Genomic DNA, 23,664 nt, shown 5'->3' with positions numbered 1-23,664 from the left:
CCTTGCAGCATGCTCTGCACAAACGAGAGGGCTGTCACGTTGCCTGCTGTCCCACGTCTGTAAAGCATTTCACAACCAGATGGAGACACCTTAGCTCTGACCTACACCATTTGTCGTTTTAGGACAGAGACTGCTCTGCAATGTGGTGGGTAGCTGAACTGCTTTTAAACTTGCCTGATGCATGCAAGAACCTCACAAGTTGAGAGTCAGGTTTTACCATTTATTTTGCTTTGGAGGTCAGTTTTGTGACCCTTTGCAGGCTGCAAGTGCAGGGATACAAGTGCTGGCAGGCTGGAAGCCAGCCGAGGCGACTGTGCTATAGTCACAACTTTGTCACAGCCCTCTCTTGTGGTGACAATATCCCAAACTCATGCCCTTGTCACCCCATCACTGAGAAGACTTGCAGAACCTGTGGAGTACCTGGTGGTACCCAATGTGTCCTCATTTACAGTGTGTCCAGTGACAGCACTGAAACACAAATCTTTATACTTCTAAGAGTGAGAAAGACAAATGTTTTCCCTGCAGTGCTTTGAAGGGTTGTCGTGGTTTGGGCTGAGCTGGCCACTAAAACGAATGACAAATGCGCTCTTTTGCTTCACTCCCCTTCAGAGAGGGGAGAGCATCTCCCTTCAGGGAGAGAGGGATGAGAGAAAAAAGAGACTTATGAGTTTAAAAAGAAACTGAAGTACTTTAATGAAAATATTAATACAATAATAAAAAGAAAATAATGAAATAGATACAAAACCATATTAAGCTCTCAGGATGACGGTCGCTTCACTGGCAAGCACGGGGAAAGTTCCAGACAGGACTCAGTGACGCATGGGAACTGGATTCAGGATCTGCGTTCAGGATCAGGATCAAAGGCAGATGAACAGACAGAGTCCTCCTCGGACGCCGGCCATTGAAGAAAGAGGGGGGACTCTTTGATCCCTCAGCTTTTATACTGAGCATGAGGCAGATGGGATGGAATACCCCGTTGGTCAGTTTTGGGTCCCCTGTCCTGTCCTCTCCTCCCCGCAGGGGCCACCCCTCTATGCTTTTCTGCTGCCGAGCCTCCAACGGGGCAAGTAACCAAGTTGGTTGCCCGTGGGTGTTATTGCAATGAGTATAAGCAAGAGTCTCTCTGCATACCATTCCTTGGCATAAGTTGTGAGCATCAGGTCTTACCACTCTGGAAGTGGACTACAGTCTTAAAATTACACCGTTAATTTCAGACACTTCGTTAGTTAGAAGAGGTTTAGCTGAAAAGTAAAATTACTGAACAGAAAAATGGCTCTGTTTCACCTCAAACCAGGACAAGGGCTTTATTCATTGGCAGTCCATTTTTTAGGTCTTTTTTTATTGGTACGGAGCCTCTGTGGATGTCCCCTCTCTCCATCACCGCTCGGCAGGCTCACAGCCCGACCGGCTGACGCCTTAGATGGCAAACTCAAAGCTTCTGCTCAAAATCCTGGTGCTTGCTGGCTTTATCAGAATGCAGCAGCCTCTCTTCTTGAAGGGTTTTGGTGCGTTGAGTGGAAGTGAGATGCTTTGGTCATGACAGTGGGAGGAAACAGGAGCTTTGATCCAGGAGAGGGAGAAGCGAGCGTGGCTGGAGGGTAAGGGAGCCTGTGTGACAGTGGCAGATGGATCCTCAGCTTGGCTTCTGCTTTCCCGTCCTTGTAGGAGAAGCAAAGGGGAGATGCAGCACAGCTGAAAAGGACGGTAACGTGGTCCCTGGCACAGAGTGTGTGAGGTAGGGTGTTTGGTGATGGAGTGCTGGGGAGAGCGCAGAAAGCTTGACTTGTGTCACCTCCTCTGCGCTTTGCCAGTGGTTGGGCTCAGTGGTCTGTCTTCAGAAGGAAGAAAGGCAATATTTTGACCCTTTTTTTTTTTTTTTTTTTTTTTTTTGGCAAAATACTTTGAGATCAAGGACTGGGGAATGTGGAGTCCCTGAAATGAGTGTTATTACTAAACTGAGGCCGCAAAGATGTGACCTTTCCTAGTCACTGCTGTGTCAGCTGCAGTTTATTCCTCCAGCTGGTGTTTAGGAGATGCTGACCCTTGATCCCAGCAGGCAGAGTTGCTCATCTGATCCCTCCCTGAACCCAAAATGAGCCAGGTGGCCATGAGCAGTATAAACAGGTCTTTGCACATCTGGTTCCTCTCGACTTGAACAAGGTAGAATACCTTTGCACCAACGGCTCAGCCCGCTGACTGCCCGCACTGCTTGCGAAAGAAATGATGAGAAGCAAAAAGGGGGTACAGCTGCACTTGAGGGGGAGTATTTGTCTGTGGCTCAAGTCTTACAGCAGCGTTTGTTACTGCTGTTGGGTGGACATGGTGGTGTGGACATGGAGAAACTACCCAGCAAACCATCCTTAAATAGGCAGGGAGGTTTCAATGCAAGTCGTACACTGGAAATACGGCTCTGGGTAGCTGGAAGCGGAATATGAAACTGTCTGCTCTCTTCTTTATTCATGCCAGCTCTACATTTTCTTACAATGACAGGTAGAGGGAGAGGAATTTGCATTCCCTCTGCCCACAGAGATTACACGGCGCCAATAGGCAGCGCAGAGTCACTTTTCTGAAATGACAGTACCTTGTTCGCGTATATTAACTTCTCTTGCCTTCTGCCCCGGGATTATTCACGAGCCAGACAGTATGCTGCCTAAATACCAATAGTGAGTAATGAGGATTAAGTGTTACCTCTAATTCCGTCGTTATGAATATTTCAGAACTTCCTGTTCAGGCTTAACTGCTATTTTGGTGCAAAAAAAGGCAAGTCTTGGGAGCTGAGCTGCTGTTGGCCATGACATCACAGCACTGTGATTGGGGTCTGGCGTGACACATATTCCGGAGAGCTAAGCTCGCTTGAACCTCTTATGTAGATGTGTTTGAGAACTTCTGTGTTGTGAGAGAAGCACTTGTTAGTGAAAGGGGTGGATTTTTACTATGCAACAAATGTGATTTTTCTGACTGTTGCTGCTACTTTATTTTTTTTCCCCCGGTTTGCTTCCTGAGCTATAAAATTTAGATCCCGAGCCAGCGTATGAGTTGGGGAGAAGTTTGAGAATCTGTGGCTTGGTTCAGATTCGGGAATAGTCACATGTGAAATTTGGGATCAGACAGGGAGTGGTGCAGATACTCCTCTGGCAAGGGAAGGAATTGAAACGCGGTCTCCTAGAGGAATACTGTAATGCCTGGGCTAGTGGTGGTAACGCTGCCTCTTTTTCCTTTGGCAGGTTATGAAGCACAGGTTTGGCGTGGGGGAGGTTAGGTATTTTTGATTACAGTATTGAGACAAAAAAAAATAACTAAAAAAAATCCTCACTGGGAATTTTTTGTGGAAGTGATGGGTTGAGAGCATCCAGGAGGTTTGGAAGTGGAGGTGCTCAGTCTGAAGGGTCTTTCAGATCTCATAATCACTCATGACAAAAGCTGTGAGAACAGTGAAATGAAAGCGAGCTCCCCCATGCAGAAGGGTGGGCTTTCAGTGCCCATCTCCAGGGGTGAGGAGATCCCTAGGTGTTTTGTTTGTGGCATGCAGGATGTCTCTCATCAAGCTCCTTTTCCCCCTTTCAAACACATTAAAACCTTCCTCTCTCTCCAACACTTACGCGCAAGCCCAGAATTTTTTCCAATGCCCATATTAAAGGGCTAGAAAGGTTTGTGGAAAGGCTTGTCTCCTCTGTGCACCAAGAGGCGACCTGTTTTCCTCCACATTATCTCTTCTTGCTGTGACAGGACGACAGGCGCTTTCCTCTGCAGGCGGTGGTGGAGGAGAAATGGCACAAAGCGGTGGTTCGGGGGCCGGGGCTTTGCTCGCTGCCTGCCATCGCTAAACGGGGAGGTTGCAGCACGTTTCTTATCAAGCAGCGTGCGGAAAGCAGGATGAGTGCTAGCGAGCAGTCAAAAGGCAGGATTAAACACACCTTTTGCAGCAGCGCCTGTGTAGTGTTGTCACTTCAGGAGAGATGAAGGGCCCTTTATAAACAGCATCGTAGATCTGTGTGTCCCCAGAAGGGTTTTATAATTTCAGGCTGTGTCAGTCAGCACCTTTTTTCGTATTACAGCATTCCCGTTGAAAGGAACAGTAGTTTTCACATACAACATGAAGTACGCTTTTTTCCTATCTTCCATTTCTCCACTTGTTCACTAGTTCAGTATTAACAATAATCATAAATGCTCGGGTTTGCATAGCAGAATTGTGGACATCTGAAAATTACCCACCTTACAAAAGCCAGAAGGAGCAGTCCTACACTGACCATGGTGACAAAGTGGATGTGACCCCACACAGCTTTGCCGCGATACTGCTGAGCAGTGCTGCACTTTCCTGTAGTCAAGAACTAGATGGACTCTAATCTATTTGGATTCCGAAAATTGCATATTGCCAAACTGCCCTTCGTGGCACATACTTCAATTATCACTCCGAATGGCTACTATCTCCTAGTAGTATTATGTGGTTAATGGTCATTCAGCAGGAAAGAAAACTTTTCTCTTTCCTAAGTGGAATGGTATAATAATTTGCCTTAAGGCTTCAATTAGTGCACTGGAGATGAATCAGTCTAGGACTTCAGTGCCCAGGTAATTTCCTTTAGACGCGCACCCTGCCACAGTCTTGCTCATTATATTGCCAAAATGCAATGGTGAAATGATTAAAACTTTCTGCTGCAGCCTCCATGTTTGAGGACGTTCATAAAGGTCTCTTTCAGATCAGAAACCCCCTTGGTCATCCCTGTCCCTTTCTGCTGGGAAAACAAGACACAGCAGGTTCGCACAGTAAAACTCGCAGGGTGGTTTCTTGATTGTGTCTGCTGGATGCTTCTCACACTGACAATGTTCTGTTGAGGTGTTTTGCAGGACAAATTTGCATCAAATCTGTCCAAATATTCACCAGGAGATTGTCAACATTATGTCATCTGGATGGGGGCAAAAGACTTTTTAAAATATAATCTAATAATGAGATGAAACAAACTCTAGATAGCTATTTTTCACTCTGTCAACGCATAACTTCAGTGAAGCATTTTGAGAGTGTTTCTTTTGGCAAAGAAAAAAAATCACAAGGTCTGATGATTTGTCTCGACATTGGACTAAAGGAAGTGTTTCCACAGGGATGGAAAAATCTTTTATTTTTACTGAACTGCTTTGCCAACCTTCCCAGAGAGAAACCTAAGCCTCTGAAGCTAGGAGTTGTGTGCTTTAGTTTTCCTGGCGACGCGGCGTGTGCTGAGGAACCGCCGTGGTGTCCGTAGATGTTTCTGTCTGTGGAGCGCTAACTTGATCAAATCGTGGATTTGACCATGCAAGGGGGGGGGGGGAAGTGATGAGAGGAATTAACTTCAAATGCTTTTAGAGTTGCAGCTTCACTGAGAAAAGGAGCGCAAACAGGACAATGTGAAAAAAACAATAGCCCCCTTCTCCTCTAGCAGAGGTGAAGCACAGCCCTTTCTGGCAGACATACGCGATCACAATAAATACCAAGCACTTTCTGTGTGTCCACTCTGGATCCCTTTAAACACAGTGCTAGCTTTAATAATAAAAACCTGGGAGATGATAACAGAGTGAGAGCGAAGGCAGAATGCTCCCCTGGGATGGCTATTTCATTGGTGATCCTTTACCACAAAACTAAGTTTGTAATTTTCATACATCGTATGCCCTGCAGGATGTGGATTTGGTGACATATGGCAGAGTATCACATTAAATTTAATCAAGATCCTGTGGGTGACTTTATTGAGGTCTGCTGGGACGGAAGCTACAAGCCAACCCTAGCAGCCCGAGAGGCCGGGAGGATGCTGTGGAAAGCCTGGCTGGAAAAATCCTGATGATTTTGAAGGAATGCAAGAGGTGTCAGGGAGCTTGATACAGCCTGAACAAAATGTACCCATGACCAAGTCAACAAAGAAATCTGCCATTTGAGTGGTGCTAAATCAGCATATGTGATTTTTTTTTTTGCTTCATTTTAGCTTCTGTACAGGATGTCAGCAATGTTGTCCGTCGTATTTCCTTTGAAATTTGGTACCTGTAGAGAATGGAAATTCATGTTGAGTGTAATTGTGATTACTCGCTTGGGGATTGCACCCTTTGGGAGGGTGCGGGGCATCCATGTCCTTTGTGCCCGTGGTGTGTGCCAAGCCTTTGACTCTCTTCTGTGCTTGATGACTGAAGATAAAATTAAGACTTGATGATTATTAAAAGGAGAAAGAAGGACATGCAGTTCAATGGGTGTCTGCACAAACTATGAGAAGGGATCCATCACAGCAGACTGTAAAGGATCTGATGTGGAATTTGGGCATTTCTTGATAGCAGTGCTGGAGAAGGGAGGTGTACGATTAGGATCCTGGTTCCCTAATACCCTGGGAATGTCCTTGGTCACATCCCTTAGCCTCTTGGTGCCTCAGCCCTCTGTCTTCTCTGATTTAGTGAAGAAAATACCTGAAGTGTGTGATATGCAGTGACAGGAGCCTCTTATTTCCCTTCAGTAAGAAAGATGTTGTGCAAGGCTTGATCCCCCTATGTCAGGAACCATCATTTCTTTTTTGGGAACTAGGAGGTGGTGAAAATTAGTGGGTGGAAATTAGAGACTGGAGGAAATGAGGTTTTCTTTGGACTGAAAGACCTGTTCTCCTGCCAAGGCGGGCTTGCTACATCCTAGCAACCCACAGATGAACTTCTGACTGTGCTTTGAGATCTTTCTGTGATGCCACATAATAAGCATCTACAATACCTATAAATACAGACAACAGTCGTGGCCAGGCTGTTGCTACTTGACTTTCGGAGCTAGCGTAGAGCTATTGCTGCTCTCCATGACCGCATATTCATGCCAGTCATAACAATGTAGTATGTTTAAGCCCCCTACTCCCATACACCTGCAGAAACCCAGCACTTTCAAGCTTTTCATTCCTCAGAGCCAGCTAGAGCGCAAGAAGAAAATGGAAGCTTGATATTTGTCAGGTGAAAAAGACCGTAGATTTTTTACCAGCAGTTTTATTTCTGGTTTTGGCTATTGATAGCATCGAGCGTGCTCATACCATATCAAAGCTGCTCAGTCCCAGCTGATGTGGGAACAGTGGGGACAAGGCTGGTGCAGTTTGAATAGTCACAAAGGCAAGTAGCGTTGTACAAAATCTCTACGGTTTCAGACCTTTCAAATTTCTGTCTTTGTTTCTTACGGTATTTCCCTGTTCTCCTTTCAAGCCTACCTCTCCCTGAAGCCAGACCGGTAACATAACCAGAAAGGGTGGTTCTTGCAATGGGTTTCAACAGCACATTAATAACTAATCAAGGCTGGAATCATAGCAGGTGGTTAAAAAGGGCCTGTTGGTCATCGTTTTGAGCTCTGGCAGAAAGCCTGCCCTGGAAAATGTAATTACTGTCCAAAAGAATACGACAAACTCTGCCAAAAATAATAAAAGTAGATCATCATCCAAAGCCCCACCAGCTGAAACATGTGGCAGTTTGCGCGGGGCAGCCAAGCGAGATCCTACAGGGCTCGGAGCTCACCGGAGCGGAGCGGGAGACGGCGGCTCTGTTTCGTGCGAGGCCTGGAGTTTTCGTGGAATGGGTCTTCATTCCTCTGCACCGAGGAAAGTGTGGTGAATTTTGAAATTTTCCACAGCAGAATATTTTGAGAACAAAATGTCTGAGATCAGTGTTTTTATAAACTCCTCTTTTTTTTTTTTTTCCTATGGCTATATATCATGCAATATGAGAATTGATCACATAAAAGTGACAATGTTTTTTCAAACCCCCAAATAATAATATGTTCCATTTTGAAATTCTGAGAAGGAGAATTTTTAACATCCTGTCCTTTTTTCCCCGCCTCCCAAAAATGAAAATAAGGATAAGTAGCCATAGTCTTGTAAAGCCTCCTGACTTCATCCGCTCCATTTTTCCAGTGGCACACTGGTCCACCAAAGGCTCTCTGACCAATTTCACTTACCAGGACTTTGCAATAAAGATAAACCTTATAAGAGGACAATATAAGAAGCAGGTGGCTGTATTTGCTGGTTTGGATATTGCTGTTTCCAGCCTCCCGTCATGTGCTGTGTAGGATTCCTCTCTATAGCCGCTGGATTATTTTAAAAGTATGAATATCTTAACTTGGATTGCTTTGCAGGACTGGGCTTGGGAATGCCAGTACTGGCAGTTTGGCGGCAGGACTCGCAGCATATGGATGGTAACAAGTGCTATAAACCTCTTTATCCAGCTCAGGTCCAGCTGGAATAGTTCGATTGTCTGAAACTAGTTTCATTTTCTAAGCGCTTATGTATGTGGTCTTAAGGGGTTAACTTCTTCCAGGAGGTGATTGCTGGAAACAGACAGAGAAGTGAGAGAGTCCCCATGAGTTCATTAATAGAGCCATGGTGGAGATGGGCAGGATCCGGTGGGTGACAGTACCAGGGTGACTTTTAGGAATACTACTGAGACATTTGCAATTACTTGGTTTGGTGCAACCCCTTTTTTGTCTAACCAGGATGAAGGGATGCTTACAAAGGTTTGGGAATTAAGGGGCTTGTATTAATTTAAAAATTAAATTTTTATTTTTTTTTAAACCAAACCAACCGATCAAAAAAAACCACTGAAGAAACTTGCGCCTCCACCTTCTTGAAAACATGAACCCCATCAAAAAGTAGCAAATCCAGAGGTGGGCATCTCTGAACAAAGTGGAAATTGGGCATTTATCACTAAGCTATTACTCCCAGGAGAATGACCTTGCAGAGCCACACCAGTTCCTAAAAGGTCGCTGAGCACCTGGGAAGAGGAGGCATGTAGGGACAACTCTGCAGGTCCTGTTGCAGTAACCAGAGTCTATGATGCACCTTCCTATGTTCATCCTGCTTGGCCCACTGGGGTTGCTTTCCACTAAACTACCTTCCCCCTTTAACGGGGACATTCTGATGTGCTTGATTTTAAGCGGGATATTCAGGTGCTTTTAATTCACTTCCCAACTTAAAAGGCAATCCCAGGTCTACTGTGGGAGACAATTTCTGTTCTTCTTCCAGAGCTTCCATCCTTTCCCTCTCTTGGAAGGCTGGAAAAGGGCTTTGTTTTCATCTTTCAAGCTGCGGTTGTGGATGCTTAATTAAGGGAGACAAGCCCATAATGATAGCAGCAGCTGTTCGCTCCCTTGGGGAGAAAGAGACTCTTCAGGGACAGGGTCCTCCTTGGCACAAAGGAAAATATTTTTATGAAAGCAGGACTGGAGAGGCTGGCAGCTCCCCATGGCTTCTGACTTCTTAAGAAACCTCTGCAACACATCCACGTGGCCTGTAGTTTTGGGGAGTGGGAGGGAAGGCTGGGCATTAGGGATGCTGAATAACACACTCTATCAGGAACATAGTCCTCTGGATCCAGCCTCTGCCGTTTGGGCTTATAACACAGCCGACTGATAGAAATTATATTGGAAGTAATCTTAGACTGGGGGATTATCCTGCGCCCAGCCAGCCTCCCAATCCCCCAGCACAGCCCAGCATCTGGCATCCCTCAGACTTCACCGCATGGGGTGAGTGGGGGGGGTATTGGGAGGGGGTTGTCAGACTGGGCCACCCCCACTGCCTGCTCTGAAATATTTTGTGGGAACATAGTGCCATCCCACCCATAAACGCTGTGTACTAAGACTTCCCAAATTTCTCTTGCTGAGAAGTCTGCGTAGAGCCTGTTGAGAAGTAAGATTGCCATGAAGCAAAGCACATCTGGAGCCACAACCACACCTTGTCCACAGCCGTCCCCGCAGATGGTGTGGGGACACCTCGGCGTACTCTTGCCACCACGGAGCTGCAGCCTGTGCACGGCCAAGGGCTGAGCAGCCCCTGCGGTGAAGGACCTCAAAGGGAGGAGATGGGTGGAAAGAGGCACAAGGATGCCAGCGTCAAGCCATGGCTGGTCACTGGGAAAAGTCTGGTAGGCCCCAGGCCAGCACCCTAAATGTCCGGCCATCCTCCATAAGAAGCGAATGGTAGATTTGATCCAAAGCCAGTTAAGGTCAGTGGAAGAGTTCCCATAAACTTCAGGGAGATTTGGGTCAGCACAAAGAATGACTATTGTCAAGAGCGAATACTTTTTTCTAATGGCGTATGCGGTATGAGGAAGTGCAACAACAGAAGTTTTGTTTCTAATTTCCTTTCCTTCCTGACGACTCGGCCGTTGCTAGACTAGATTAAATCTATTCAGCAGAGGAAAGCGCAGCACTTTCCTAAATGGGAGGTACAGATAACTGTGTTCCCAGCAACTTGTCTGACATCATCGGTGATTCCCAGGTCTCTCCTCACTTCAGGAATTTAGGATGGGCTTACTCAGTACTGGCTTCCCATGAGTCATCCTCTGCCCTGCAGCATAGTCTCTACCTGAGCAGCAGCCAGGCAAAGGGAGATTTGAAGAGACATCACAAAAGATGTGAAAATGGCTCTTGCTAAAAGTGAGAGTTTGGCTGATGGTTTTTGGGAGGGCAAGGGGTTGCCCAGACAGTTCTTGGGGGAACTGTTTCTTTTCGGCTGCTCTCTTCTTCCTGCTTTCCTTTGGAGGGGAGCAAACCATATGTTACATTGCTTGTTAATTGCCATGAGTTTTTCCTCCCAGACTTTTGAAAAAACGTGAAACGAAGGAGAAAAAAAAAATTTACAGCCAGCTAATGTTCCCAGGGGGCTGTCGGTCGGCTGAGCTGGCAGCCCTGGAGCAGGAGTGACAGGGACTGCGGGGCAATGGGAGGTTTTCCTTGGCACCGGAATGCCTGAACAGCAGAAATAGGAACTTTCCGCCTACGTTTTGGAGAGCTGGACTCTGGCAGGTACTGCGTTTGGGGATGGATAACTACACATGTATGAGTGTGCAACAGCTTGGTCAGCCTGGGGAGAGGGGGATTCGGGGAGCTGCAGGCTCTCGGGGTATGCGGCACCGTCCCAGCCTGAATGAATCGGTGTCCTCTGATCTTGGAAAACAGCTTCTCTGGCTGATGCTCGGAGGAGAGGCCTTGAAGTCCCAAGCGTTGTCGGCACAAGCAAGAAATGGCAAACACTAAGTTCGAAGCATTAAAAGGACTGGAAATGCAGCAGTGGTCCTCTGCTGCTGTGGGGTGAGAGATGGGAAGGAGGAGGGGGGAGTTTTGCAGGGACGAGCCTTTCAGACAGTGAGGTTGGCGTGGCGGAGATCCAATGGGGAGGAAACAGCTGAACTTTCCTTCCTGACTGCATCATTGCTTAGAAAAGCAGCAGGCTGTCTGTATTGACACAAGGTGTCACTTGGAGACGGGACTCGCCATTTTCTCATTTAAGGTATGTGGGATGGGAAGGAATACCCCCAAGACTGAGGTTAAAGCGAGAGGGAGGCAGTCTTGGCAGCCTTATCCTCAAAGGAATGTGTTACGTTTGTGCTGAACTTAGTACGCAGCTTAAAAAACAAATAAATAAAAGAGGAAGGTGGTGTTGCACCAACCTCCAAACTGACAAATGCTGAAATTCAGATTTTTCGGGCTCTGCGATTTGCCCTGTATATGTGAATAACTCATTGTACTCTCAGTCATGTGATCTGTTGGGGTTTTTTTCCCAGTGTATTCTAGCGTACAAGGAGGACGAGAGGTGCTGGCTGTTACGGAAATCAAGTGATGGAGATAAAAATGTACAGGACCCTCAGACGGGGCTCGTGTCCCCATTTAACAAACGCAGGTTGCGCTGGCAGGTGGGTTAGACAGCTTGCCCGAGCAGGGGACAGAGGGATGGGAAGGACATTGCGCAGTGTCCTCATGTATCCCTGTAGTGGGATCAAAACCACCCAACGTTAAACAAGAAATTGGTCAGCAAACTCAGAGGAGAATTACCGTCCTGTAAAGAGGGAAAAGCGCCCTGGAAGTGCATTTCCATACTAACCTACTGTTGGCACAATTCCTGGGAAATAACACAAGGAAATCTGGCTGTCTTCAGTTAAAGCGACACCGCAGGTTTGGTAGAGCAGGTGTTTGTGTTTAAGGGTTGGGAGGAGTTGAACGCAGCTCGAAGGCATGCGACTTCAACCCTTTAAAAAACCGTACTTGGCATTTGAGCGTAGTGGTTTTTTTCCTTTCAAGGTTTCTTCGGTGGCTGCTTCCCAAGGTAATTAGCACAGAGAAAATTTGCTTGAAAGGTACAAATTGCTAGTTGGAGCCCACAGCTACAGCTGGCGTGTTTGCACCGTACGTGGAAGGTGTGGAACGCGTGTCTCGTGGGCTCATGCGTCGGGGTGTATATAGCCTGCCCTGGTTTCGCACGCTATAGTTAGGTACGTTCTTACACCCGCTTCTTAAACTGAGTTGGCTTCTTCTGGTGTGATAACAAGCAAATTTCAGGGACAAGAATGTGAGCCAGCAGGGTAGGTGGAGCCAAGTGACTTGTGCTTATGTTTCAGGGATGCTGAAGAGGTGCTCAGCGTCGGCTTTTTGTGATACACTTGACTGGACAGGGCACAGGTTTTGGGGTTAGTTGGTTTGTTTGCTTTTTGCTGATGGGACAGAAAACTGGACTGTTAAGCTCTTTTTCAAAAAGTTTGCTCAACCCAGTCCCCTGTTCCTAATCTTTTCCGATGTGTGTCCAAACTACCTGTCAATCCTTGGGAGGAGGAGAAGTATCTTTTTTTTGAGTGTTAAGCAATATGTATTCCTTCAAGGCTGCTGCTTTATATAAATAACCACCATGAACATAAGCATTTTGGCAGAGGGTAATGGAGATGGCATTGTATGGTGCAGGGAAATCCATTAAATCGCCACGTGGTGCCTGTGTTTTTGTAGGCAGTGTCTGACCTGGATGCTTGCATGGACTGCTGTGATTCTGCAGGTTGTTTATATGTATAGTGTATGTAAATATTAGGAGACAGGGCATCAGAGTGATTGCAGCTTAAGTAGGAAAACACTGCTACAACAATACCACTGCGCTCATAATCCTCCACGAGTGTTCGCTGCTTTAGTTAAATATGCAGAGACCGATGGAGATTGCTAGTGGATTAGTGTCTGGTATGACTGGTGCCAGGGATTGATTAGCATAAGCAAATTTCTCCTCCAGCTTCCCATCAGTAAGGAGAGGAATGCAGCAAGGGGGCCCTCCGCTGCCTGGAGGGGTACTGGGATGCTAAGGAGGAAAACTGTTCAGGAGTGGGGAAGAGTTTGGTCCCGGTGTCAGCTGGTTGGACCAAAGTAATCCCAAGACTTTTGTAGTCGGAGCATCCCTGTAGTTTACCTTGCAGAGCTCACTGATTGGCTACTTTAATTTTTGGGTTGCTTGCAAGTGCAATTTTTGTTTCTTTGCAATCTTATTGGTGATCACGTTTCGGCAGCTGGGTAAAGCGGTGACCCAAAGGCCAGTACAAATAGGGTTCTGGGCTGGGGTTTCGGTTGTTTTGGGGGGTTGTTGTTTTTTTGGTGTGTTTTTTTTTTTTATTTTTTCTTGGATTTTCTTTATGTCTGCGCTTGTCAGAATGAGGGCACAAGCCAGCTACGGGGTGTGTTTTTTGAGCTGTCAGAAGTGCACTTAGTCATTATGGAAAATTCAGGGCTGGACGCTGAGCTTGTGCTCCTAATGCAAAAGTCCAATCACTTTTTGTGCCACTCTGCAAACATTATGTGTGTGTGCATCAGGATCCCCTGGGACCGTCAGTTGTTGGTATAACACTGATCCTTTCAAATGCAGCCTTGATAGTGCTGGGGACGGGGATTTGCTGATAAAACAAACTTAAGGCTTGGTAATAATTGAAAATGCAGGGTAGTTCACCAGGCAAAATACCTGCTTATAGGAATCAGATTTCATCTCAAAGTCAGCAAACATCTCCTTGGAGAAATCCTGAATTCTGATGGAAATCGATGTTTAAAGGGACACTGGTAGTCTGGGGAGAAACCTTCATGTAATGTACCTTCAGGTCCTGGCGACCTCTTTAGGGATTAACGTCTGAATTCTAAATATAGGCCAGAACAAAGAACTGTGCTGTGAAGAAGTTAAGTAGTTTTTTCCAGCAGACAGGAGGAAAGCCACTGCCATGAGCTCTCTCTGCAGCCCTGGAAGAATCACGTTAGAAGTTTGTTATATCTGTAGCATGGGTGCATTTTTTTCCTGCCTCTTGTTAAGTAAATGAAACCCCCCAACCGGCTTTAGATAGAGCCATTAAGTCTTATTAAATGCAGGAGTAAATAAGTCATTCTGCAGCGTTTCCATGCAGTGGTGAGTAGCTTGCATTAAAAAGATAAATCTTCTTGAAGTAGGAGTTGATTTTACAGGCTGCAGAAAGTGAGTTGGTAAATTGATGGAAAGGTTTGATGGGAGAAGAGGGGAAGAAGCTGACGGGAGATGTCCAAGGCTGCCTGATTTCAAACTGGGTAATAATTTATTTTGCTGGCAAAAGGCAGGGCAATCAAATCCTGAACCCCCCTGTGGGGTTCCCATCACAGGTGATCCTATGGAAATGTGAGAAGTCAGATTCAATCCCACACTTCGGCTTTGCAGGCTTGCTGGAGCTGTTTCACTGGCCAAAAGCAGTTGCAGGTCCAACGGTGAGAAGTAGGACGTCTCAGGACAGTGCTGTCGTTTTTCCAGGAGTTGTATTGCACACACAAATGCAGGCAACGAGCTGTTACGGTGGAATCTATGAGAAGAGCTCAGAACCAAAATTCAGATGTTTGTTCTAATGCATTTTGTGACCCTGATTACTAAGAGCACTGCAGAATATTCATGCATCTTGCAAGATGTAATGAGAAGGGACTAGCCTTTGTTAAAAGGTGGAAAAATGTTGAGATGCAGCAAATAGTCCTCGGGAAGGTCATGGCGAGCAGGGACTTGAGTCTGTCACTACCCTCAGGAGTGCCAGGACACCCTTTCCAGTCACTGGCATCACCTGAACAACCCTAAACAGATATCTGCATCTGCGGGGACTACTGGTTTTGAGCTCCTGGAGGCTCGGGGCAAAACTAACAAATAATGTGAGTGCTACTGTACAGATGGCAGAATCCTCCCCGCAACCTCTTCCCCTCTCCCCACCTCATCTCATACTGGTACAGGGCTGGAACCGCTTTGATCCCCATCAGAACAAAGACTAAACATTAAAGTGAATTATCCCAAAGTTGCTCCTCATTAATCGACAGCTGCAGGCACTTGGAAACATCTGTCAGGATTGTTTGAACATTCCCTTCGCTTCGGTAGTTGCACCGAGGAAGCAGAACAAATCAAAACATGCCGTCGGTCCAACGCCACCTATTTGAGTTTCCTGCAGTGGATGGCAGTGGTGCAAATAAGCATGAGCGATGAGGGAGCGGGAGGTGGTGATGGGCAGCTGGTTGTGTAGACAAGGAGTCGAGCGGCAGGAAAAATGACGTCTTTCCATGGTAAATGAGGATAGCTGCCTCCAGGAAAGCTGGGAAGGAAAGACTGGGGGCTGAGCGTCGTTGCTGGGCTCTGCGGGAATGCAGGCATCCCTGTGCCCGCGTGGGAACGGGATGGCTCGTGGGCATGCTGTCTGCTGGGGAGGATGGGCAGCGCCGGATGACTCCGGCGGGTTTTGCCGCGGGAAGAAACCATCTGGCTAGGAAACAGCCTCCCCCTACCCTTACTGTGTGTTTTCGAGGTTACGTCAACTCATAAAAATCAGAGAAAACCCACTGAAGCGACAGGCTCTGCCCACTGGGTGCAAGTGCAGAAGCCTTTATCCCACACCCTTGAGGGCCGGTACCTTGTGTGCAGGAGAATAACATCATCTCCAGTCTGTAGTGCTACGCCTTGGATTCCCGTGGGCTGTGCCGGGCTGGTGTCTCTTTAAGGGCAGGTCACAGAGCACACGAATTACGGTATTCCAGTAATCCCTTCGCGTCGGCCTGCCCGGCCCTCCACGCAGCAGAAAATGTGGGACAAGCAGGGTTTTGAGATTATCTCGTGCTCTGCAAAGCCAGTTCCCTTTGTGCTTTTAGAAAGAGCTCGCTCCGGCAGCAGGCAGGGGGCTGGGGATGGTATCCCTGGTGGGATGCTCTCCCGGGTCCGCAGCAGCATCCCCAGGGCTACGGCAGCGTGTGCGTGTGCTCTGCCCTCCTCCGTGTACCCCATCCGTGCATCTCGTGACAGTCGCTGAACCACCTGGTCGCTGTCATCCTTGGCAGAGATCACATTTCGCTCCCTGATCCATTCCTCCATGGGGATGTAGTTCCTTGCTGCAATGACGATGCGAGTGTTGTAACAGAGGGAGTTTCCCATGTCTTCCAAACTGATTGGCTTTTTACTCACCAAAGCTGTCCCTTGGGGCGGTGCAAGGCAGAAGAGGCATTGCTTTGGCCATGTGCTTTGCTGGAAGTGGGCTGTTCCTCAAGAGCTCGGTGTACAACCTCCTACATCTTTACTTTCATGGAAATGCCAAGGCAGGAGCAGCCTGGCTCATGGGGACCATCAGCCCAGCAGATATCAGCCACATCTCTATGGCTAAATAAAATGGGATCCTCTGCTACACCAGGGGTTTGCTCAGGGTTGGTCCTAGAAGGGTGGCCTGAGTTGATGTGGAAAACAGTAAGCAGTATTTTTCAGAAGTTTTTGGGTGATTTAAGCAAACTTGCAATCTGATTGCAAGACCATGGAGGCGATTCTCAAAGCGCTTTCCAGGGCTTTATTGGCAGAGGGTTGCTTTGCACGGGGACTTTGTAGCTGAGCTTTTCCAAAATGCATCATGAACAAACCTCCTTCCTTTTAGCATCAAATAAATCCTCACTTTGGGAACAGTTGGAGCATGACTTCTCTTGCTGATGCTGGCTCTTGGGAGACTTCGGGAAGAAGTAAGTGGGCAGGGGCCACAGGGACTGTAATTCAGCTCCATACCCAGCTCCATCCTGCAACTGGGAGCACTGGGGAAACGTTGACGTTTCTTGGTGTAACCTCCCATCCTTTTTTCTCTCCCTCAGCTCTCCAAAATCAGTGCTTCTCAATCACATCTCAGTCTGCCGCTTGGTAAGGTCAGGGAAGGGTGGTAACCCTTGGACTTAGGGTGTGCTTGCAGTAGTGACTGGAGCTCAGGAAGGTATGCTCAGGGTACGCTTTAAACTACCCAGCACAAACAAAGAGTAACAGTTCAGTCCTGGCAGCAGGATGCCTGTGTGGGGCTGCAGGACAGGTCTGCAGTGCTAGGTGGATCCTTGGGTACCAAGCTGAGATGCTCACCGAATCACGTGTCTCCAAAACTAGGCTTCAAGTTGAACGTGAGACATGCGGCACCCGATGCACAGAGTAACCTGGAAGTGGCACCGACTCAGCTGGGAGATTTGATGTTTGGACCAGTTTGGTATTGAGGCAGACAAGAACAGAAGCCTTCAACTTCTTTGGGCATAAATTCTTGGTTTAGCACCTTCTCCTGTGTTTATAAGCCAGTTCCTTTGAAGCCAAAGAACTTGATTCAGGTATGTTCCTGAAGCGGGCCTTAAGGTGTGTCTAAACATTGTGAGGAGTCAGTCAGAAATATGTATTAAAAGAAAACCCAGGCTCCTGACCGTTCTGCTTCAGGGTTTCATGTAAAGAAACAATGCCTGTAGGTAGAAGAGGACAGACATGGGAAACACCGTATTGGAAGAGGATTGGGAAGGAGAAATGGGGGCATAATGGGAAACGTGTGACTTCCGTAGGAGGAATGGCTCCTGCCCTTACTCCCCGGCGAGCTGTACCTGCAATACTGCCTTGCTGCACCCTGGCCAGGCTAGCAAGCCTTGCTGCGTCTCCCCCAGTGTCTTATTTCCAGCCAGGAGAGTTTCTGCTGGGAGTTACTGTCCCCACTTAATTCGTTACAGAGATCGAGTTGATGCTTTGCCCATTTCACGCTGCAAACAACACGAGTTTGCTCATGTTTCAGGATCCTGTTGCTGTTGGAAAGCGACTTGCATCGCCAAGGGACAGCTCTTTATTACTGGAATATTGACATCCTTTATCCCTCTCTTTGCAACTTGGTTCCTGTGCACTTTGCATGACTGACTGAGCATCCCTGTGCTACAGCCTCTCCATGGATGTAGTGGTACCCACTGCTTCTCCTTCCCTTTGCTGTAATGGAAAACTGCATTATCAGTCCTGGGCCTTACTAGTGATAAGATCCTATCACAAAATGTCAGATCTAATACTCCTCTCTGTCCCAATCCTTTCCTCAGCCCCTGGAAAATGTCTGTTAGTTGACAGGACAAAGTAGGATTTGGCAAATTGTTCCATTTCAAAAGATGGGGAGGAAAATATTTCTGATTTCTCAGTCCAGCCTGGCTTGCTTCTCCCCCCCCCCCCCCGCCTTTTTGGGGGCAAGGAGAGGGGTGAACGGGATAGAGCAGGAAAGCTGAAAAAGATTAGCTGTTTTCAAAATCAAATATAATTGTGTTTTAAAAGGGCCCAAACTGAAATGAAGTGAGTTATCAAACAACATGCTTAAATTCTCCCAAAGCAACATCATTTTTGATTCACAGCTCTTGATTTATTTGTAAGAATTGCCATAATTTGGAAAGAATGAAAAAAAAATAATTCTAAGGTTAAAAATAAATTTTAAAAACCCCATCAAATTGCATAAAGGAGACACCTTTCTCATCCTACTTTCCACTGGTTTGTGTAAGGCTAACTACACTGGGGAAAAGGAAAGCCCCGCTCCTTGAAATGTTGGACGCAGGACCAAGCACAGCCCCCTTTGAGGAGGGTCAGCCTTCCTCCTCACGAGGAGGATGTTTAGTACTGAATGTGCTGCTCTGAACAAGCTCTGAACAATAGAAATAACTTTTAAGCTGAAAATGAAAGAGAAGAAGCTGCGGTATCCTATACTGATTGCCAGTTATGTTTCTGTCAGTGGGAGTTTCACAAGAGACTGATGAAGCCAGGATTAGACCTTTGATCTGTTTGCTTTGGGTATTAGTGCCCTCTGGCTCTATCAGATCAGGCTGATCTAAAAGTTAGATGGAAACATGGGAGAAGACCTAGCAAGTAGCGTTAAAGCCATCCACAAGTTCAGCACATCTTTATCCTTAGCAGCAACCTCGGGACTAAGAAAAGGGGTTTTGCGAGACCTGCTTCTCAACTAAGCAACAGCGTCATGGTTGCATGATTAGGTGGATGATGTGGAAAGTGGTTTCCTAATAATGAGGGCGATTAGCAATCGTGCAGAATTTCTTGAAAGAGGAAGGATGTCTTAAGCTAATTCTAACCTGCGTAATTTCCCCTTGAGCCCTCAATTCCACATAAACGTTCAACCACAAGCAGTGTCCCAGTCGCCTCATAGCCTAATTCTTGTGACCAGTGGTGTGCTCCATTGATCCTTCAGCATTGTCTGGCTCTCTACACACCGTAGATTATCCATTGTGACAGTCCATGCCTTGGGTTTTTCCAAAACCTGCTTGATTGGTGAGATAAAAGTGTAAAATACTATTACTGCAACAGTAGGATTTTGTTGGGAGTCTTGAAAAAAGATAACAAAAAGGGTATGGGGTGAGCCAGTTGTTTTCTTGATTTTAGAACAAAATACAGAAAAAGTGAAAACACGAATAACATAAGGGTTTGTTAAACTAGCCTAGAGGTGAATAATAATTTAACATCTTATCGTAAGATCTTAGATACCTGTTTCCCTGCTCAGTGGATGCTCTATCCCACATTGCCCTCTAGCGAGGACATTTCAGAGCAAATAATACCTTCCAGTTTGCAGCCACCAGGATATGAAATGTGGTATTTTAATACCTGAGGGCACGGGTTGTTGGCTGAAGTGGTGGTTTGCCAGGTGATGGGGATGGTGAGAGGAAGGGCAGCATTCACTTGCCGCAGGTGCAGGTGTGTGTACCTGCACTGTCCGCAGCTTTCTTGACGTTTGCTTTTTGTGTGAGCTAACAGCCTCTGCAAGTATCTCCCTCCTGCTGCTGCATCGCTAGCCAAAGGTCCCTGCTCTCTTCTGCTTTGGAAAAAAGGGAAAATGTTCCCCTGGGATTTTTTTGGTGAAGGATGATCTGTTTTCCGCATTCTTTGTCTTACCCTTTGCTCCGTGAAACACACTTCAGTTCTGTGGTTTTGCCTGTGTACCCACGGCCTGACAACCCTGCCCGTCGTTTGGACATCATCATGGGACAAACTTCTCTCCCTCTTCAGCCCGTACTGGTACACCCGAAGGTGTCGCCTGGTCCTTGTCCTGCTCCCTGCTTAGCCCCATGAGCCTGCACTGGTGCCACATGATGATTTTGGTGTGTTCCCAGTTCTCCAGAGCTTTTAAACACCTACAGAAAAACATCAACCAACAACAGTTTGGGGTTTTTTTTTAAAAAAAAGGAAAACAACTATCTGCTGCCTGTGGAGAGTACATCATGCCTGATTCATCCTGTCCTCAAGGTGTTAAACCAGCCCTACAGTGACCAGAGCTGCCCTCTCCTGGGTTGTGGGTGCCCTGAATCAGCTGCCTGTTGGCCACGCAGGCGTTTTGCTTGCACACACATGTCCCATCAGGGTAATGGCACAGCAGTTCAGCAGCCCCCTTGGCTCCTTGGTGGCTGTGGGAACCTGTCGCAGCCCAGGATGCTTTGGTGTCCACAGCAATCTTCCCTTGGAGAGGGTCATCCCTGGGGCTGCGAACCCTCAGACAGCTCTGGAGGAGCAGGTTTCTCTGGCAGTGCCCTCTGCAGTGCTGGGTACGAGGGCCAGGGCTGAGAAACCAGAGCTGGAAAAGAGGAGATGCTCAGGTCTGCTGGGGTTTTCCTTCTCCTTACTCCTTCTGGGGTCGGGAAGTAGGAGCAGAGCAGCATCCAGAGTCCTGCTGAAATCCTAAGGCTTTTCATCCAAAACATGGGCTCCATTTGTCACTGCCCCAGGCACTGCTCCAAGCAATATGAGACCCGCTGTGTCCTTATGTGTTTGACCATAATTACATAGACATCCATAATTAATGTTCGGTTATCAAAGATTAACCTGGTCTTTGATTGCCGCCTTGTTCATCAGAGTAGTAGCCATGGCCATTCCTCTGCTAGATGCTGTCTGTTTAAACTCTTTGACTAAAAACTCAGCAGTTTTAGAGCAGTTTGTTCTAAAGTCTGTGATTTCTTGCACGCAAACAGCCACAGGGCGCAGCCTGGTTGCATGTGTGGGTGCAGACAGCACCCTGCCATCACTGCGGTCCTCCCGGGGGCTGCGGGACCTGATGATGTTTGGGGAGTCGGGGTGGGCTGTGCTGTCACCCAGCCTGCTCCACATGGCACTCAGGGGTTGAATGGCAGACACTAATGCCATCTAGTGACCAAAAAAACCGTGCTGTGGATGTTTTATAAAATGTTAGGGCAAGTTTTATAGCCCCAGGCGAGGCAGGCCGTGGGGCTGGGAAGGAGGGAGATGCTGCTGGGTGTGCCGGGAAGAGAAATCTCTTTTCCCTGCTCTCCCGACCTGCCTCTTCCCTCATTTCACATCCCACAAAGTGCTTCTGCGGGTGTCCGGGGGTGGGGATGTCCCACGTGAGGTGTTATAGATCCCTGGGGGAGCAAGGCATGGGCTTCCTAAGTGGCTCTGTTGATCGAGGAGCGCATTCCCTGACTCACTGCTGGATCGTGGAGCACAAACCCAATGCCTGGGGACAAGGGGACTGCGGGAGTGGAGGTGGCTTGCTCCACTACTGGCGTGGACATCACCTGGGGACCAGTTTAGCTGGCGGCATGGCATGCGACACGGTGCCATTGCTGCAGCTTTGAGCCGAGCTGAGACAAGGAGAGAGATGGCAGATTCTGCCACTGTCCTGACAGCGGTGACTCGCGGCTCGTATGACCTAACACTTTTTTCCTCCCACCACCTTTTTTTCTCCCTCTTGCTTCTGTAGGTGATAGCCGGGAAGGCATTAACGCCCGGCGTTTCGGCACAAGTGGCTGGCTGGAGACTCCGTTGCTTTGTACCTGGTTGTTAATCCAGCCAAGTCACAGTGCCACAAACCTGGAGGAATTTGTTTGTACTCTGCATGTTAAAAATAAAGGTGACGTTGTTTCTGACCATACCAGCTTATTCTGCTTGGCTAAGCTGTCGTCGCAGGTGCGCTTTGCCTCGCATAGGGCCGATGGTCTCCTCGGAATATTATGCAGCTTTGATCATTTCTCCAACTCCTGAGAAATGCACAGAGAGAGAACTTGGGAATTAAAAGTTTCCAGTTAAGGAACGTGAGGGCTGAGATAGTGCTGATGAAATACATTACAAATGTACCGAGATGCCAGGCAGCACCCCCAGAGAGATTTGGAGAGAGATGTGGGATGTACCCCACTGTCGAAGGAGAGCAAGCAAAGCACCCAGATGCGAATAAGCTCCTTCATGGGACATTTCTGAAGTGCGGCGGCACCAAGACTGGTGCTGGCACAGGCTGGCACATCCCTGGCTGAGGGTCCCGAAGAGCCGCCCCCTCGCCACACACACGGAGCCATCAGCAGCGCTTGGTCCCAGAGTGAACGAGGAGTGCTGCGCAGACCTGTTCGTGCTTTTTTCGGAAAGCTGTTTACAAGGGTCCTTGGGGACTTCTTGTTGTTTTTCTATCCCAAATGTAAAGGTACCAAATAAGTTCCTATTTTCTAATTTACAAGTGTTTTGTGTTATCTTTGCTGCTTCTTTTTCTGGATTATCCTTGTGTCCCCCTGCTTTTCTGCCCTGGATAATTGAGGGTTGGCAGTGTGCCTGCAGCATTCCTGTTTCAGGGCCAAAATGGGAGTGAGAATAAATGCTTCTAAATATTGTGTTGAAGCGAATAAGTAATTTACTTATAATGGCTCTTCGCCTGGCATTTCACTGGCAATTTCACGCAGGTTTTGCAGGAGGAGTGAGCAGTTGTGAGAGGTTGGAAGAGCTGTGCGCCTTGGGGAATATTTGCCGTGTGGGTATGGCGGGGAGTAGGGCTTCACAGATTTGGAAGAGTGCTCCTACTTCTGTAAAGGGACTTCATCCAGCAGTATGCGACAACTCAGCATTTTATAGATCTGCTGGCCCTAAATTCTGCAAATACCCCTGCCTACCAGGAATTTAGCTGGAAGTGGCAAAGGTAAAGACTTCCCTGTGAGGAGAAGGCAGGTCTGCTTTACCTTGTGCTTTTGGGTAAGACATCTTTTAGAGCAGCCAGCCAACCAAAAGGCAGTATACATCCACACTGTCTTCTCGGCTCAGTAGAAATCTTTCAGCATTATCACGGCTCCACCTATTCTTTTTCCTGAAGAGAGATGGAAAAGGAAAAAGCATTTATGGTGCTTTTTTGCCTGAAGCACTCAACACAGAGACATATTCCTATCTATTTGGCATCAGCATGGCAATAGTATCTTGCAGGAGACAAGCAGAACAACTTGCAATGAATAACCTGAGCCTAGTACTAATTTTCTGTTTTCTCTCTCCTTGTAGGGATCCTGTTTACGATGCTGGTATTTGGACCAGCCTGTGGATTTATCTTGGGCTCCTTCTGTACCAAAATCTACGTGGATGCTGTCTTCATTGACACAAGTAAGGAGAAGAGGGTTTGGTTTCCAATCATGTTAATGTTGTATCAGCAGGACAAAAATGTTGATTCTCACAAGCTGGAAACTACTTCTCATTCCATCTTGAGCACCTCTTGCATGTATGGGTGTCACCTTTAGAGAGGTTTTATGGCTGGGATTTAAAAGTTTTCAACCTGTCCCAATAGACAGCAGGTTCATAGTGGCTAAAATTTGTTTCCTTCTGTGGGCTTTTCTACTGCGAGATGAGTTTCAGCCCAGCTCTTAGAGGA

The 23,664-nt window shown here is 47.3% G+C and overlaps 1 protein-coding gene across 1 annotated transcript in view; it reads left to right on the top strand.

The window, feature by feature from the left end:
* The window catches only part of SLCO3A1 (solute carrier organic anion transporter family, member 3A1), a 141,959-nt gene that overhangs the window by 91,465 nt on the left and 26,830 nt on the right, over positions 1-23,664 (top strand). The window contains exon 3 of the mRNA XM_009887641.1: positions 23,301-23,399. Coding sequence (XP_009885943.1) covers positions 23,301-23,399 — 99 coding nt within the window. The remainder of the gene's footprint in view (positions 1-23,300; positions 23,400-23,664) is intronic.

The sequence above is a fragment of the Charadrius vociferus genome, unplaced genomic scaffold, assembly GCF_000708025.1.
Source record: "Charadrius vociferus isolate BGI_N301 unplaced genomic scaffold, ASM70802v2 scaffold190, whole genome shotgun sequence".
Lineage (NCBI taxonomy): Eukaryota > Metazoa > Chordata > Aves > Charadriiformes > Charadriidae > Charadrius > Charadrius vociferus.
The sequence above is the reverse complement of the archived record's forward strand: the minus strand, read 5'-3'. Positions and strand labels throughout refer to the sequence as shown.